The 18,114-nt window shown below is 46.0% G+C and overlaps 1 protein-coding gene across 5 annotated transcripts in view; it reads right to left on the bottom strand.

Annotated features, from left to right (window-relative positions):
* Clec16a (C-type lectin domain containing 16A) overlaps nt 1–16,293 on the bottom strand; it is a 192,380-nt gene extending 176,087 nt beyond the window's left edge. For 4 of the 5 annotated variants that reach the window (XM_029544291.1, XM_029544290.1, XM_021209466.2 and 1 more), the window contains exons 1-3: nt 15,984–16,239; nt 4,599–4,727; nt 1,456–1,589 (exon numbers count right to left, since the gene is read on the bottom strand). In XM_029544291.1, the coding sequence (XP_029400151.1) occupies nt 1,456–1,589; nt 4,599–4,727; nt 15,984–16,063 (343 nt within the window). In that variant the 5' untranslated portion in view covers nt 16,064–16,239. Of the gene's footprint in view, nt 1–1,455; nt 1,590–4,598; nt 4,728–15,983 lie in introns of all 5 variants that reach the window. The other variant, XM_021209467.2, reaches the window with a different exon arrangement.
* Nucleotides 16,294–18,114: the final 1,821 nt, after the last annotated feature.

Raw genomic sequence — 18,114 nt, 5'->3', positions numbered from 1 at the left:
CTCAGCCATTAGATCTTTAAAATTGAACCATGCAGAGGGGATGCAGCAGCCTCCCTCCCCTAGTGAATCAATCAGCAGGAGACCCCTCTTGTAGTCCTTCATGGAACCCTACCACACTCAACTACCCTCAACACATTCAAACGCTGCACATGTCATTCCCAGTGTGACTATATGTGATGACAGGGCTTTCAGGAGTAATTACAGTTAAATGAGTTTGCAGGGTCAGGGTCCACCCCTGACAGAATTAGTGCCCCATAGAGTCAGAGAGACCAGAGGTTGAGCTCTATGACTTCCTTCTCTCACAGGCAGGGCCAGGTACTGTGAGGAGGTAGCTAAGGTCTACTGTGCCCCCCAAGTTTCATGCGTCCTAACCTCTATTCCTGTAATGAGGTCATGTTAGGAGGTAAGGCTTACGAGTGGTACTTAGGTGATGGAGTGAAGCTGTCATGAGTGAGTTAATATCTTTCTCACTGTGAATTTCTCCTCTCCTGGCTCTTGACTAGTTAGTTACCTTAAGAGCAACTGTAGGCTGACAAGATAGCTCAGAAAGTAAAGGTTCTTGCCACAATGCTGAGCTCCACAGACAAAAGGAGAATGGTTACCTCTCACTTCCACATGCACTCTGCAGTATGGGCGTGTGCACACACTCACGTGCAGAGAAGCACGCAAAGAAGTAAATGCAATGAAAATTTTAAAGAAACACTTGAAGCATTGCAATGGGGATTACCTGCTCTGTAAAGCTCACAGATTTAAAAAAAAATCAGGTTACCATGTGCTTAATGAGCAAATAGATTGTCTGTCTTACACAGCCTTTTGGACTGTGAGTTGAAGCAGCAAAAGGTTCTCACAAGCGTGGATACCTAATTTTGAACTTCTTGGCCTTCTAAATCTTAAGCCAAAATAAAGCTCATTTCTTTAAATGACCTAGTTTCTCAGAGCTTAAGAGATGACTTGGTGGTTAAGAGCACTAGCTGCTCTTCTAGAGGACCTGGGTTTTATTCCCAGAACCCACATGGTGGCTCATAATCATCTTTAATTCCAGTATCCAATACCCTCTTCTGGCCTCAGCAAGTATTAGGCACTCACATGGAACATAGATATATGTGCAGGCAAAACACCCATGCACATAAGAAATAAAAAATATTTTTAATTACTTAGTCTCAGTAAATTTGTTACAGTAACAGAAAACAGACTCAGACAGCAGCTGTCTATAAATTAAGAAGAAATCCCCACCAGAAACCAGCCCTGACCCCAGCTTCAAACTGGATATCCATCTTCCAGAGTAGTGGGCAAATACACTTCTACTATCCAGGCCACTAAGCCTATCAGGCTAGAGCCTGGGCAGAATAAAATGAGTGGACACAGACACATGAAACCGCCCTACACTGAGACACAGGCACATAAAACCGCCCTACACTGAGCAGTACACGGGCAAGTGGCAAGGAGTGTACTTACAGAGTGATGTCTCGTGGCTGATGTTCTCAAAGAGAATGTTCAAGGTCTGTAGCAGCTGGACACACACGTAACGGCCTGATTTCTGCCGCAGAATGTTCAAGAAGAAAACAAACATATTCTTCTCTAGGAAGAAGCTGGGGAAAGAACAAGAAAGGGTCAGTGGATGATATGCTCACAGCTACTATATGTAGGCTCTCCCTATGAAGATCACCAGTGGCAAGACTAGACTGTGACGGCTGCCTGGATAGCCTCAGTGCCCTTGATCCCAACTGCAACAGAGAAAAAACATGCACTCTGACTTTCTTTTCCTGTCTAAGCAGACCAGGGTGGTGCTACTTACATGAAATGGTGAACTAGATTCTGACAGAAGGGGGATGCTCTTTTCCTGCTAAGTGACCACACAGCAGTCTGTGCAAAACAAGCATCGTTCCCCAGCACATACACAACCTGAGTCCTTAGCTTCCCCACAAAGCCTGTTTCCCTTGTGCTCCCATATTCAAGGTTAGGAAAACACAAGAAGTGGTCTTCCCTGCAAGGCCTGAGGACGCTGAGTGACAGCAGAGCTTTTTCACTTCTGTTCTCAAGTGTGCAGTTTCCAGATCTCTGGACAAAGAACTTGAAAAAGGTGAAGACACTGATATGGTGGAGGTGCCCTATAGTCCCCAGGTCTGCTTTTGCTTTCTTGTGCTGGAATGACACACAGCCAGGAGCATTGGCTAGGTACACACCTCAGTTCTGTGTGTGTGTGTGTGTGTGTGTGTGTGTGTGTGTGTTAAAAATAGGACCTTCCTTTAAGAAGATGTTGTTTCTACATATTTGTTTAGTGTATTTGAACAGGATCAGTTTGGAATAATCAAAGGCTGGGATACAGCTCAGTTGATAGAGTGCTTGCCCAGCAGAACATAAGGCAAGTGTTGGAAGCATGCATCTGTAATCCCAGCACTTGGGCAGAAGCAGGAAAACCAGAAGTTCAAGGTCATCTCTTAGCTACATTGTGAATTCAAAGCTAGCCTAGAATATAGGAAACTGTTTCTGAGAAGGAAGGAAAGAAGGAAGGAAGGAAGGAAGGAAGGAAGGAAGGAAGGGAGGGAGGGAGGGAGGGAGGGAGGGAGGGAGGGAGGGAGGGAGGGAGGGAGGGAGGGAGGAAGGAAGGAAGGAAGGAAGGAAGGAAGGAAGGAAGGAAGGAAGGAAGGAAGGAAGGGAGGGAGGGAGGGAGGGAGGGAGGGAAGGAGACAGACAGACAGACAGACAGAAAGGGGGAAGGAGAGAGAGGGGAAGGAGAGAGAGAGGGAGAGAGGAAGGAAGGAAGGAAGGTTAGATAGAAACAGACAGAAAAGGAAAAGCCCCTGTAGTCACATGAGTCTGCTGATTAACTCAGTTCTGGGTGGTCCTCTCTCCTCACCTGTCAGCTCCATAGGGACCAATTGCCTGACACTCACTGCCACATAATTTTGTTTGAATCCATAAAGTGAATAATAAAATAAGTGAATGATAAAATATGACCTTAAAAACCTGTCAGTTCTTTTCTCTGACTCCAGGAACTTGCCTGCCTACACACTGCTCCAACTGACCCCAGAGCATTTCAGGCCCCTGACCTATTTTGTCTGCCTCTGCTTTAGGTTATAAAAAGCAGCAGCTCTCCTGAATCATGAACATGCTCAAGACCACTGGGTGGCCAATGGTGGAAGCTGTCAAACATCTGTGCCTGGATATTGCTGCTGGGGAGACTTAGTGATCTAGTGTGAAGCTCTCAAGGTAGATGTTTGTGTCTCTGTATGTCCAGTGTGTTTGTCTGTGTTGGAACATACATACACCATGCCAAGTGCATGGAAATCAGAGGGAGGCTTTGGGTATTTGTGCTCACCTTCTACCTTGTTTGAGACAGGTGTCATTGTTGCTGCATATATAAGCTACCTGACCTGTCTTCCACTTTTCAGAGATCTTCCTGTTTCTGCCTCTCATCTCACCATACAAACACAAGGATTACAAATGTGTGTTGCCATACATAGCCTTTATATAGGTTCTGGGGATTTGAATTTATGCCTGAATGGCAAGAATTTTTATTTTTCCAGGTTGGTAGACTCTGGGAATGAGAGGCTCCTTCACCATCTTCCAGCTACATGTGGGGGTACCAACAGAGCTTCCATGTGGGCCGAGGGGCAAATCTGGTAGACGGTACTCTCAAAGCTCAGCACCCTCACTGGCCCTCAGTAAACACATTAGAGGCTGGGGAGGTGGCTCAGCGGGTAAAGTGCTAGCCTTGGAAGCATGAGCTCAGACCCCTAGATCCTCAGAAAAGCTGGGTGGGTATGGCAGCCTGCCTGTAATCCAAGCTCTCAGGAAGCAGACACAGAGACCCTGAGGACAAGACAGCCAGTTAGTCCAGATCACTGGCTCTCACCCCCCTAACACTACAGTCCTTTAATACAGGCTCCTCATGTTATGGTGACTCCAGATCACATAATTATCTTTGTTGCTATTTATAACTTTGTAACTTTGCTACTGTTATGAACCACAATGTAAACAGCTGTGTTTTCTTCTGGTCTTAGACAATCCCTGTGAATAGGCCATGGCAAGGGTTGAGAACCTCTGGTCCAGACTGAATTAATAAGCCCTGGGTTCAGCAAGGGACCTTAATTCTAGTAAATAATGTGGAAAGTAGTGGAGGAAGATACCTGACATCAACCTCTGATCTCCATGAACATGCACATGTGTGCACACATGCATATATACCTAAAAATATGCCTGCACATGTTCTAACATACATAGATACTACATGTACACATATGCAAAGCAATAAATAAACTAAAATAAACACCCTAAATGCTGGCCTTCAGCGACTCCCTCGGGGCAGGACCTAACTATCCAAGGCACTCTTCTCGCCCTGGAGCAGATGACGGGGCACAACTTGGAAAGCTATCTAAAACAGTTTCAGTTCTTCTAGAGAAACTCATTTCCATAGCTCTTCCCTTTTTGGCATGCACCTCAACATTCTCTCAAGGACGTTTGATACAGACAGATATTCGGGCAAGATGGAATTAGTATCAATTCCTGACGTCATCAGGAATGACTCATGGTGTACACTTGGAAAGACACCCAAAGGAAGTGGAAGAACCAGGAAACAAAAGCACTACAAGTCATACTCAAACACAGAGCTGTCATTTTGATCGCCCCAAATCAGGATCTCAGTGATGGAACGGATGGTCTCCACCAGCAGGTTCCGGTTCTGTTCTGTGACAGTGGTGTTTTTTGTTAAAACATGGTACAAGTACCTAGAAAAAAAAGGGAGAAATAAGAGCTTACTCAAACTGATGTGAAAGCCAGGCCCAAGGGCCACTGACAACACTCACAACACAGCAGTGGTTAAGTTTATGTTAGCATAGTTTCCCATTCAGATGGAAAGAGAGGTCACCTTACCCCCAAAATATGGCAGAAGGAGCTCTGAGGCATTACATGCCAGGGACACATCTGCCCAAATTGAGGCAAGAGCACTGCCAAGCCCTTGAAACCAGCACCCAAAAACTTCAGGATGCAAACAAATTACAGAGCTGGCAAAATCAGAGGCTCCCAAAGCACACATGGGGATTCCGATACAGTGAAACTAAAGGAAGAATAAGCGTGGCTTGTCTCAGTCATCAGTGATGGATGCCAAGAAACAGTAGTCAGTGCCAGGTACCCAAAAAAAAAAAGCTGGTGATGGAGTCAAAGGACAGGGTCAGAGCCTAGGACAGTAAACACTGCTTTCCGAATGCCTACAGTTCCCTCTAGTGCAGCACACCATGGAAACCAGAACTCGGTATAGGACAGAATGAGTGACTCCTGCCCAAGGGAACAATCTCATCTGTGAAATCTAGAGTGAAATGGCTGGGGAGGCTAAGGTCCATGAGACTTCACCTGTCAGGGTCACAGGCGTAATTGGAATCAAAAGGAGGTGGCTCAAGACATCTATCAGAGGTTGAGAGAGCAAGTGTAGAGGGACTGTTCCTCACAGTCCAGAAAAGCATGGAACCAAGAGGCAGAACCTTGGAGGTGGAATAATTAGACTTAGCTGCTCCCAGCTACGTCTGTCTGCATTTTAGAGACAGGCCCAGGTGCTTAGCGTTCTAGGCCGTGCTTACTGTGCTGTCTGACATGACAGAGAAGGCTCTGCCAAAGCTGCACCCTCACCTCCCACTTTTCTTTTCTTTTTATTTAGTTTTTCAATGTTGCAAGACATATTTTACTATTTGGTAAGTCATGGGTTATAAAGAATAAAACAACATTATAGATTAGTCTATCATTTTTACAAGAAGATATTTTTATTTTACCTGTAAAACCCTCTTTTACAACAATGCATATGTTCTTAATCAACAAAGGGTAGCTTGACTCTATTTTATTTCATTTATTTTTTTATTCACTTTACATCCTGGTCTGTTCCTCATCCCATCCCCCTTCCCCTCTGAGAGTGGAGGCCCCCTCTGAGTAGCCCCGACCCTGGCACATCGAGTCTGAGGGGCTAGGTGCTTCTTCTCCACGGAGGCCGACAAGACAGCCACGTTAGGGGATCAGCTTCCACAGACTTTAGGAATAGCTCTTGCTCTAGTTGTCTGGACCCACATGAAGACCAAGCTGCTACATATGTGCAGGGCGTCTAGGTCCAGCCCTGAATGACCTTTGGTTGGTGGTTCAGTCTCTGAGAACCCCCCTAGGGTTTAAGGCTAGTTGACTCTGTAGGTCTTCCGGTGGCAATCCTATCCCCTTTGGGGTCCTCAGTCCTTCCTCCAACTCTTCCATAAGAGTCTCCAAGCTCCATCCAATAGTCACCTCCCATTTTTCATTATTATATTTTATTCCAAGACAGGGTCTCAGAAATTTGACCCAACTGGCTTTGAACTGGCTCTGTAACCTAGGTAAACCAAGAACTTGTAATCTGCTCATCTTGGTAGTCATGCCCAGCCTGAAATGCAATTTTTAGCATGCAAGAGGGTAAAGCCCTCTAAAAAGATAAATCACCCAACCTTGGTGCTTAGGTCTTCCCACAATGCTTCCTGTAAGGACGTAAGTCCCACTTTCCTCTACAAGGAAGTAACTCAGCAGCACTGGAACCACCCCGGAACAAACTGTAGGGACCTCATTACAAAGCTATGTGTCCACTGTGATTCTAGTGCCTACCCTACAAGAAACTCAAGGAACACTTTCCTAAAGTGTGCTTCACAGGCCTCCTGCACCTGCTTTACCTGTTTAAGTTGCTCCCCATGCAGCTCCCATGCAACCCCACTGAATTAGGCTATTGGGTGAATGAATTAAAATGGTGTGTGCATGTGCATATGTGTGCATTATTGAGGATCAAACCCAGGGCCTCTTACATGCTACACCTATGCTCTACAACAGAGCTATTATCTCTAGCCCTCTCTCTTAAAATCTGACAGCTGCTGCACCACTCCCAATGTGGCCATCAATGACCTCTTCACACAATCCACAGGACAATGGACAAGGTAATGCTGACAGTGCAGGTCAGGGAGAGGCAGACTTCCCACTCTGGAGCTATGACACATGTGCAGGAGGATAGCATACATGAGCTGGCATCACACATCACACTCCTGGCTCACTAGGAAGCAGCAACATGAGTGAGCTCATCTACTCTTGAGGGTCTGACCTCAACTGAGTGGGCTGTCTGAATAGACTGCCCTTGCTGCCTTATCAGTCAGCAACTGCTGCTGGTATTTAAGACTCTGCCTCTCCCATGAAGCTCTCTTTGGAGAAGGCATTTTCACTTCCATCCTCCAACTCCCATAAGGACCTGGCTGTCCCCTCTTGGGAAGTAGCAAGTACTTCACAGAGCACTGTGTTCTCCATGGTCTGTCTCTCTGACGAAACTGGAACCTCCACATCAGGAAAGCCATCTTAATGATCATGGTGACACCAATACACTCCAGAACATCTGGTCCGTAACAAGTGCTATATAAACGCTGAATGAAGCAGAGGACAGCCTCTACTAATACACACTGGAGTGTACTATACAGGTAAGGAAGGGTTCAAGATCAGCAGATCAGCTAATCTTGGTAGAGGATCTCCAGGGCAGCAGTCTCCGGCTACAGTTACCTGGGAGCAGAGTAAATGTATACTTTCTGCACATGTTGTCAACATCTGAACTCCAGTCTTGCCATTCTCCTAAACTTGACCCAGGGAAACACTTGCCATTTCCATTGGTTTCAGCACTGGGGTCCTTGACAACCATGCTTATGTGGTAAATGCTCATTCATACAGGGATACACTTTATCTCCATACTTGCAGGATCAGTTCTCTCTTTCCACACTGGATTAGGGATTGAATTCAGGTCATCAGGCTTGCACAGCAAGTGCCTGTACCCACTGAGCTACCTTACCAGCCCTCTGCATTTTATTAGAGTCAGTCTTACCAATCTTTCCTTCAGAGAGCACACTGAAACATTTTGTTTGTTTACTTATTATTTGTGTTTGTGTGCACGCACATATGCCATAACATGTGTAGAACTCAGAAGACAACTTTAGGGAGTTGATTCTCTTTCCACCATGTGAGTCCCAAGGTTCAAACACAGGTCATGAGGCTAGGCAGAAAGCACCTAACCCACTGAGCCATATTGCCAACCTCCAGACAGCTCTCATCATAATGATCTATAGAGATCCTTGCTTACGTTAAGTTATAAAGGGTCCTGTGTTCTTGGTAGTACCAGGTACCAGCCCACACTAATGTATAACCTGGCTGGCCCACTGCCACTTACAAGGTCCTCATTTCTCTGCTCACTCCAGGGCCACTTTTCTCATTAGTCAGTGACCACATATGTGAGTCTCTGCAGTTGTTCTAATTCTCCTGATCAACTTGTCTACCAGTGTCAAGCCTACGTCCTCTAGCACTGCAGCTTCATGATAAATTGTGTTATGTGGCACTGTAGCCCTCCAACTTCTTGGCTTCCATTCTGTCAATACTATATTGGTCATTTTTAGGCTTCTCATTTCCACAAATATTTTAAAACAGCTCCAGTCTACACACAAAAATGCTGCTAGGATTCCCCTTGGCACTGCCCTAAATCCTAGCTAGGTTTGGAGAGCTGAGCAGACATCTTCACAACAGCTGGATGTTGCCGCCCATGTCTTTTATTAGAGTCACACCCAGGTAGTTGCATCTCCTTCCTCCTCCCTCACTTCTCTCTTGTCCCCAGTCACACTCAGGATATTACGCACATCCTTCACACACCCTGCCACTGAGCCACACAGCTGAGTTCAGAAGCTTCTTGGCACAGTACTGTTCAGTATGTCCACATTCCACAAGTCTGCTGTGGATACACACACATGCCCACTGGATTCCATGTGCTGAAGCTCTGTGATGGTGCACCTGACCTTGCCCATCTTCTCATCTCTGCAGGGCCTGGCATTCTGCTTTGGGCAATGCTTTAGGAAGAGAGCCTCAAAATATAGTCACCTGTGAGTGTCAGGGAAGCTGGCTGGAGCGCTCACTCCTGAGCTTTGAGAGAAAAGGTCAGTAAAGTACTTTGGAGATGATAAGCTTAAAAACTTCCTATTTCAAAATGTAATATGCATATTAGAAAGATTGGAAACTCTGACAATAAGAAAAGAGAAGAGGAGATTGTCAACTGCTCTGCTGCCCAGAGCTACTACTTGGATTTTCTTCTACTTACATAGTTGGGGTTCATGGTAAGTCCATGTTGTGCCACTTTCCCATTTGACACTGAAGTAAAAACGTGTTTGCTATTGACGACTACTTATGAATATTGAATGAAAAGAATGCCCATAGCAATGTCTCTGCACCTTCCAGGACCATTCAGATTCCCTAGTCTTAGATGAACATGGAAGTTGCAAAGACTTCATGTGCAAGCTGAGCCCTATCTATATAAGTTTCAGAAGACCAAACCAAACTTTGTGCTCTAACTACAGCAAATAAAGATCAAATGAAGATAACAACCACTACAATGATGTTTTCCCACTGAACTGTATATGCATTTGAATCTTATCATTCAAAAGACAAATATGTTTACTATTGCAAGCTCTGTCCACAACTCTGGAGTTGGTCCTCTGGGGAGCTGAGGGAGGAGCCCAGGGATCCCACACCACATAGTTGGAGCCATGATCAAAACCAGGCAATTGGATCCCGGTCTACTATAGAAAAAGGTAAGCTACCGCTAGGTCTGTAGCTCAGTGGGCAGGGTGTCTGCCTACTATGCAAAAAGCCTTCAGCTCAGTTTCTGCATAAAACATAAAACACAGTCATTCTGCACACCTGCAGTCCTGGTACTTGGGAGATGGATATGGGAAGATCAGAAGTTCAAGGCCATCCTCAGCTATATAGCAAGTTTGAGGTCAGCCTGGACATAAGACCCTACCAAAAAAACAAAACAAAAAAACAAAACCAGGGAAAAACAAAAACAAAACAAGAAAAAGAAAAACCCCAATCAATAAATAAAAACAATATTTTATAAGCAATGCATTTGCATGGACTGATGAGGGCATAACAGGAAACCAGATACAGATAAAAACAGAACAAAACAAAAAAACCCATGTGGCATGAACTTCCTCCAGTGTCAAGGAACATCCTGGAGGATGGAGGTACTATGGAATGCTCTTCTGGTCACCTGCACCAGACTAACCCACAAGATAGTTCAATTCCAACAGGCAGCTAAAAACTGGCTTTAGTAGGTTACAAAGGAAAGGAAAGAGCACCAAGGTGGGAAGGGATGTGCTGAGAGGAGGGTGGGGGAGGAGGAACTCAGGGTGAACACACTCCAGACGCATGGCATACATGTACGCATTGCCACAGAGTAAAGACTGACGTCAGCGATTAAAAAAACACAAAAGAAGCATGAAGACAGTATCTGACTGATGGTAAGGAAGGTCATCAATGCCCAGAAAAACTCAACAGATGTGGAATCTCAGTATCAGACTCCTACACACTGGCAAGCTTGCAATGCTTAGACTGAAAACCTATAGCCGTCTGCCAGCATGTAACCAGTGCACCAGAGGTTCATCACCAAGGACTACAGATGCAAACAAATCCACCTCCTCCCTAGACCTTGCTTTCCCAAGGGTTTTATTTCACAAGTCAAACCACAACACTTAACAAAAGCCTGTGTTGACAATCAGTCTTATGTCCATTTTAGAGAAAGAAGCTAAGGACCTAAGACACAAGCTCTCTTTAGTAGGCAGTTTCTGAGGCCGGCTGTGAGTCTAATGACTTGTACTCTGCATGCCTCTAGGACGTTCCCATTGGAAAACCTAGAAACTTGTTCACAAGCTGCACTAGGAGAAGGTATACATAGCATGACAGAGCTGAAAATTCACCCCCAAATCACACTCATCTTCAGATCACAAGGCCTTAGGTATGAGAAAGAAGTTGAGGACACTGTGTCTGTTTGGCCTACTCAGCAGCTGAAATCCTCAAGACAGCCCCCAGAAAGTCCCATTCTGGGTCCTGAACTCATCTGGTCAGTGTCCAATATTCTGGACAACAGAACCAGGTGGTACTGGTGGATCAGCCTGGAGGGTTAGAGGAACGTGTTAACAGTGTGCTTCTGGTGAATTGCCCCAAAGACATTAAACCAGGCCAGAGAGTAGAGTGAGCCTAGGATACAAGACAGGGAAGTGTAGGATGGACCATTTGCACAGGCCCTTAAAGAATGGTTAGGAGTACGTCTTTGGTACACCTTGTGGCTTGTATTTGCTGACCACTTACTAAGTATCTGGCTCTGCACAAGTACTGGACAATCCCCAAATGAACAAACCGCAGATCCCTGACTTCATGAAGCATATGTGCACATGAAGAAAGACAAGCAGATGAATACAAACTAAGACACCGTCTTAGGACAAAGGACAAACCTGTGGAAACCTGGCCAGCTCCCTTGGAATCTAACTCAAGATCAGAAGGAAGCTTGGAGAATCTTCAAGACCTAGTAGCTAATCCCCTCCCAGAAAGGATTAGACATACATAAAAGCATGAGGTTCTCACTGGTTAAAACTTTGCAGCAGCCAAGCATGGTGGCGCACGCCTTTAATCCCAGCACTCAGGAGGCAGAGGCAGGAGGATTTCTGAGTTTGAGGCCAGCCTGGTCTACAAAGTGAGTTCCAGGACAGCCAGAGCTACACAGAGAAACCCTGTCTCGAAAAAAAAAAAAAAAAAAAAAAAAAACCCCAAAAAACAAAAACAAACAAAAAAACAAAAACAAAAACAAAAAACAACCTTGCAGCACCTTGCGTAAAAGCAGCAGCAATTTAAGGGTAGAACTAGGTATTTGGATAGATGTGAAGAAAAGGAGGGGAAAGCTGAAGTGGAGAGAGAGAACAAGCGTGCAGACAGATGGCACTGACAGACAGATGGCATGTAGATATGTACTGCAGACTGAAAGAAGGGCCGCCACAGCAACAAGCTTGGATTCCAGTAGGTACCACAGTAACTCACCAGGCATGGCTGCCGTTTTGGAAAAGTGGTTCTTCCCCTTCCAGGCTGGCCCTCCTTTACCCTCTCCAACTCTACCTTCCTTGATGACAAAGGGCCCTTAATCTTTGCAGCATAAAGTCTCAGTTCTCTAGTGTGGCTCATAAGGCTTAGTGGCATCTAGCCTTGGCACTTACGGTCCTAGACCTCACTGAACAACTGGAGCTCTGACAGCATGGGCTATTCACCCAACCTTTCAGGAGGCTCTCTCAAGGCAGCCTGCTGAGTCTGAGACATTCCCTCCACTCTTACCCATCCCTGGCACCCTACTAACCTGAAAATAACTACTCATCCTTAGATCCTCCAGGTCTGCATTTGGAGGGGTCTGATCACTAGGAAGAGTCATGTGCCTGTGCTCCATGGTAGGGCAGAGTCTGAAATACTTTGAGACCTACAAGAATTTAGCCTTTATATAGGATATCTGCTGACCTGGCAACCTCTGGGAGTGAGCTAGTGGGCAAGGCCAGGAGCAAGGTTTGACCAATGAGAACAACATGAATTCTGGGCCTTAGTTCATTTCAGATGGCCTGAGCCCCAAGTTGAAAGGGACCTTCTGGAACTGGCAAGCAAAGGCAACCTGTCACAGGGGCTGAGTAGGATGACACAGCTTTAAAGAGAAAAGGAGCTTCGTTCCCATTGGCATGGCTAAGCTGACACAGTGGTGCCCAGAGCCTGCTGAGAATGAGACCAGAAGAGAGGGGGCAGCTTCCCCTAACTAAGCACCCGCTCTCTTTATGGTGAAGCTAGAACACACCATTCAGTTACAAGAGCTATTCCATAGACTCCACTAACTCATAAGGCAATTTAGCAGGGTCTGTCACTTGGACCAAGAACCTTGACACCATCAAGTGACTAGAATTGAGATAACGACATAACAACCAAGGTTCTATCAGTTTGTGGGCAAATGGCCCCCTTTCCAAATGACATTTCAGTAACAATCAAAGGACTCTATAAGTGGAGATTCTGCTTAGGGTAGACATTTGTCAGTTAATGTCACAGCCTTGTCACTAGTCTGGGCAGTAAACCATCAATGATGTGTCATGAATAACAACAACCTGACTGTTCCATCTGTCCCCAACTAAATGACAAACCAAACTTGGTATGTAAATAGTTCAAGTACAGCTTTTCACTATTTAGCAAAAAAAAGTGTGTAACAGGAAAGTTTCTTTCCAGTTTGTAAGATGGAAGTGCTGTGAAGGAAAGAATGCTCTATAAACAGTGGTAGGGCATGGTGACACAGTATGTGATACAGACACATTATGTCTGTAATCCCAGCACTCAGGAGCAGAGAAAGACCCGTTCTCCCTTACGCTTCTGTGACCCTGCAGAAAGAAATATAAAACCAACAACTAAAGAACCCTACTCTCAATTTTCTTAAAATCTTAACCTTTTATTCCACCAAGACTGCCGAGCCAGGACAGTAATGTATTGGAGACCAGCAAGGTGATGCATCCTGGAACCTCCCTGATAGAGAGACTGAGGCAGGAGAAGCATGAATTCTAGACCAACCTGGGCTATAGCAAGAGCACGAGTTCTTTGGCTTGGTTTTGTTTTAAAAGATTTGGGACTGTCACTTAATAACTAGGAAGGTGATCTGTTCTGGTTTACTTGACTTTCCTGGTTTCAGCACTAAAAATCCCATGTTCAGCTCCCCAACCCCCACCCCAGATCTGGGCAAATGTTAAGTGTTCATTGCCTTCTGTGTCTGATAAAGCCTCTTTCTTCTCACAGCCTTGCTTCCCATAGCTACGAGCTCCTACCTGGATTGGCCACAAACCTGACTATAGTGCCCCTAATGTGGCTGTGCCATATGTTGACACTTCCCCATTTAGGGGATCTTTGATATAGTGTTGCCTCCTCCAGAAAACTTCTATAAAGGGATTCTACAGACCCCTGGGACAGCTACAGTCCCGAGATTTGACACTGAAGAGTCCTGACTCCACTGTGGTCTCCTAGCAGCAGCTAGCAGAGTCCCCCAGGAGTTTGTACTCAGAATGCAGATGAAGGGCAGCACAAGCACTGGGGTAGGCACTGATGTCTGCAGCCCCCTTTTCCAAGTCACCTTGGATAGCCTAAGTCCTGTGCCGATCAATACCCAGGTTTCCGAAGCTGTGAAAGGGATTAAACAGATCAGCCTGAATTAGGGTGGGCAAGCGCTTTTTCCCAGGGCCTCCGAAATGAACCAGAGACATTCCCAGGATATCGTGAAGGAACCGGAGGTCCTCTACATTACCAGGTGTCCATCGTCGGCCAGCAAAGATGTCCCATTGGCCATCACATGCAGCCCAGTCAAAAGTTTCCTCAAACTGAGTTTTATCCAGAAAGATATAGCAAACAAGCTAGAGTTGAGACTTGCCTTAAGTTACGTGAATCTTAGTCCCTAAGTCTATCTATATAGGACACAATCAAACTCATAGACTCGTGATGACTAAAACAAACAGGAAATCCTTAACAAGGCAAAGAAACACAATAATGGGAATTTAAAGGGGCTACAGTCCCAAGCTAAGTGAGAGCCAGCAGGTGCTTAGCTGCTAGCACACCCAGCCCCTCAGGACAGTCACCCTCTCCTTCACAGCCAAATCCACCCACACATTCCTCAAATCCTTCAGCCACTTATCCACACCCGACTCCCTTTCTGGGCCATCTGCCATCCCGGTTAAGATTTCTGAATTGCTATCAACCCCCATTCTTGCCCTCTACCCCTTTCCTCTCCACCCCCAAACCATGCAGCTCTTTGCACTTGGAAATTTACAAACATTTACTAAATCCTTGCTCAATGATAGAAGCCATTCTACACCCCAACGTCAGAGAGGAAGCCCCATCTAATTTTTAGCTTGCCAATCCTTTCTAGGGACCCCTGTCTTCCTTTCTGTTGTTACCCCACTATCTTCCTATCCCCCTACAAAGCTTCTGAGGTCCCCTCTGAAACTGCCTTCTTCCCCTGCTTGGTGCCTCCACCTCCAGTTCTCTCCCTGGAGCCTCTCCTTTCTCGAAGGCCTCTGTCTTCTACTGCCCTCTCCCTGTTATCCCTTCCAATCCTCTGGCAATACAGCTGCAAAGAAACCAAGCAGGTTCTCCGGTCTTGGGAGTGTCAGTTTAACAAAAGCTAGGAAGGAAGTGAAAATAAACAGAGCCACAGAGGACTGCAAGGGTATAATGACTGGAACTCAGAAGACAGAAAGGAACTGGAGTGGGCTGGGAAGGCTTGAGTGCCTCTGTTAGCCACTCCTGTAGAGCAATCCTAAATCACTTAGCATGCTCAACATTACCCAATTCTTGTACAGTTCCTAGTTCCCTGCTGGTGGTGGCAAATTGGAAGGACAGAGAGAGAAAATATGACCAAAGCTACAGTCATTAAGTGGCTGAGCCAGGATTTGAACTCAGGTCTAACTCCAAAGCAAGCCTCTTCTGTGAACTTCCCTGCTTCTCCAGGACTCTGGAAGCCTCCTGTCTTCTCTAAAGGTGCTTCTGCTGACTATCCCTCTAGAATTCCTTCTGAAAATACTTGTGTTCTTTTCATCACTGTTCGTTCTTTTTAGAGCACTTGTACATGTTCTGTGCATTTTCTTCATTCTCTTATCCAACCAATCCTAAAAATAACCACAAAAAGTGGTACTGTCACTCTATTCGTTTTACAGTGAAGGAAACTGAAGCCTAAATGCATACTGTTAACTAAATTAGAATCCAGATCTAGCCGGGTCAATGGCCTCGTAACTATGCAGTCCAAGAAGTGTCACCCCAAGAAGCCCAGGGGCCACAGTCCGTCCCCCATCAAGGCAACTCCAGCCCACAAGACGAAAACTCAACGATGCCCTTACTTTTCAGGTTAGGTGTGTGGAGACTGAAAAATCACGCGACTTGTCCAAGGTCACACACAGAGCCAGAAGCGAAAGGGCCAGGGTTCGAAGCCAGGTGCCCTGACTCCAAAGCCTTGCGGATAACCAACATACAACCCCTCCCGCGGCACCCCTGTCTTCCTCGCACCTCGGAGCCCCGCAAGCCAAGCCCGCGTCTGGACATCCGCGCCCGGCCCCGCGGCCTTCCCGCCGCGCGCCCCGCACACTCACTTCAGGTGGTCCAAGGAGTGGATGTTGCGGGAGGACTTGCTGTGGCCCCCGCCCACCCAGCTCCGTGAGCGTCCAAACATGTCCGCGGACCAGCCCCGTCGCCTGCCTCACGGTTTCATGTCCGATCCACCCAGCGGCCCGGTGTCCGCGGCGACATCTCAAGCCCAGCCGGCGGCGGCGGGGGCGGTGGAGAGACTGCCAAGCACCTTGCTCCCCAACCCAAAGCCCCGCACTGACATTCAGCCGGAACCGGCCGTTCGACCGCCGCGCTTTACGGCCGCCGCCGCGAGGAACTCTGGGAAATGCAGTTTTCGAGCGAGGCTCTTGACGACAGGACTCTGCGAACGGACTACAAGGACCGGCATGACTCGCGCGACCGTCCAGAAGAGGCAGGACAAGAGGAAGGAAGAGGCGGGGCACTGTCAGGGTGGGCGGAAACGGTTTGCTGAAATCGGAGTAAGAATATCTGACCTTATTGTTTGTTAGCTTTGTGATTAGAAGAAGAGAGTGTCTTGAAACCCCAGGTAAAATTGAAGACCACCCTTGGCAATTTGGCGAGGTTTAGTTCTCTTAAAAAGTATTACGTGTGTGTGTGTGTGTGTGTGTGAGCGTGCGCGCGTGACACACACACACACACACACACACTCACTTATAGAGTCAGTACAACTTTGGAAAGTAGGTTCTCGCCTTCCACCATTTGGGTTCTGAGAATTGAAGTAAGATCTTCAGTCTTGGCAGCATCTTTTGCTTAACAGCTGAGCCATTTTGATGGGTCTAACTCTAAAAAATTTTAAAGGGGTGGGAATGTGGCTTTTGCATTATGAATGCAACCTTCAATATCACAATAATAAGAATTAAATAAAAATAAAAAGCGGGCTGGTGAGATGGCTCAGCGGGTAAGAGCACCCGACTGCTCTTCCAAAGGTCCAGAGTTCAAATCCCAGCAACCACATGGTGGCTCACAACCACTTGTAATGAGATCTGACTCCCTCTTCTGGAGTGTCTGAAGACAGCTACAGTGTACTTACATATAATAAATAAATAAATCTTTAAAAAAATAAAAATAAAAAAAAAGCATTGAGTAGTACATATCATTTGTCATTATCCTAAGTGATTAATTATTTAATTCTCACAACCATATGAAGTAGATGCTGCTATTAACTTTATTTTACAGTTCAGGAAACTGAGTCACAGAGGCACTTTAAGTGTGACAGACGCATGATTCAAGCCCGGGTAGCCTTATTTGCTTCTGTTGACAAAACCAATCAGTAACATTCTGGTTTGTCCTTACAACCTTTTCCTTTTGCACATTAGTCTTAAAACATTTTGTAAAGATGCAAGCACCGTTGTAAAGCTAACCACAATGAACTTTCAGAGGTTTCCTTTGGTCATCATTGAAAATTCATGTCATTTCCCAACTAATTCAGTAAGAAAGAAAGAGAACGCCAAGATCTCTATGTGAGGTGACATGCACCTGGACTCTTCCCAGACTGGAAGTGGGAACCTCGGTGAAAAGCAAGATTTTGTGCCCCACACCCTCTCACTTATTCATTTCTACATCTCATAGCTATTTATCCCTGTGGCAGCCCATTGACTGTCCTAAGAAAAGAGTTGAGTCAGGGACCAATGTTCTCTCCAGGGCCCAGGACAAGATTGGCACATAGCACATTTTTAGATGAATATTGATAGAGTGAATAACTGATGGTTTGCATTGCTTCCAAGAATTAGAGAGATGTAGACCAGCATCAGGCTAATGGTTTCCCATGTAAAAGTCGTGAAAGAACAAGAACAGGTCTGACCTCCAAAGAAAAGGACACAGGCTCAGCAGCTTCGAGAATCCATTTCTCTGGGATTTGTTTTCCTCGTCTGTGAAAAGGGAATATACCACATTGCCTTGTCCAGCTCCTATAAACCTAAGTGTGGCTTAGATTAAAGGCCTTAAGAGTTGAGGATAGGCCTTAATGCCAGCACTCAGGAGACAGGCAGTGGAACTCTACAGGTTCTGGGACAGCCTGGTCTATAGCCAATTTCAGGCTGCCCAGAGGCTTCACAGTGAGACCCTGACTTTGCGGGGTTTGGGTTTTTTTGTTATTTTTTCAAAAATAGATGTAGAGCTACATTTCACCTACAT

Source organism: Mus pahari, chromosome 12 (genome assembly GCF_900095145.1).
Source record: "Mus pahari chromosome 12, PAHARI_EIJ_v1.1, whole genome shotgun sequence".
Taxonomy (NCBI): Eukaryota; Metazoa; Chordata; class Mammalia; order Rodentia; family Muridae; genus Mus; species Mus pahari.
The sequence above is the reverse complement of the archived record's forward strand: the minus strand, read 5'-3'. Positions and strand labels throughout refer to the sequence as shown.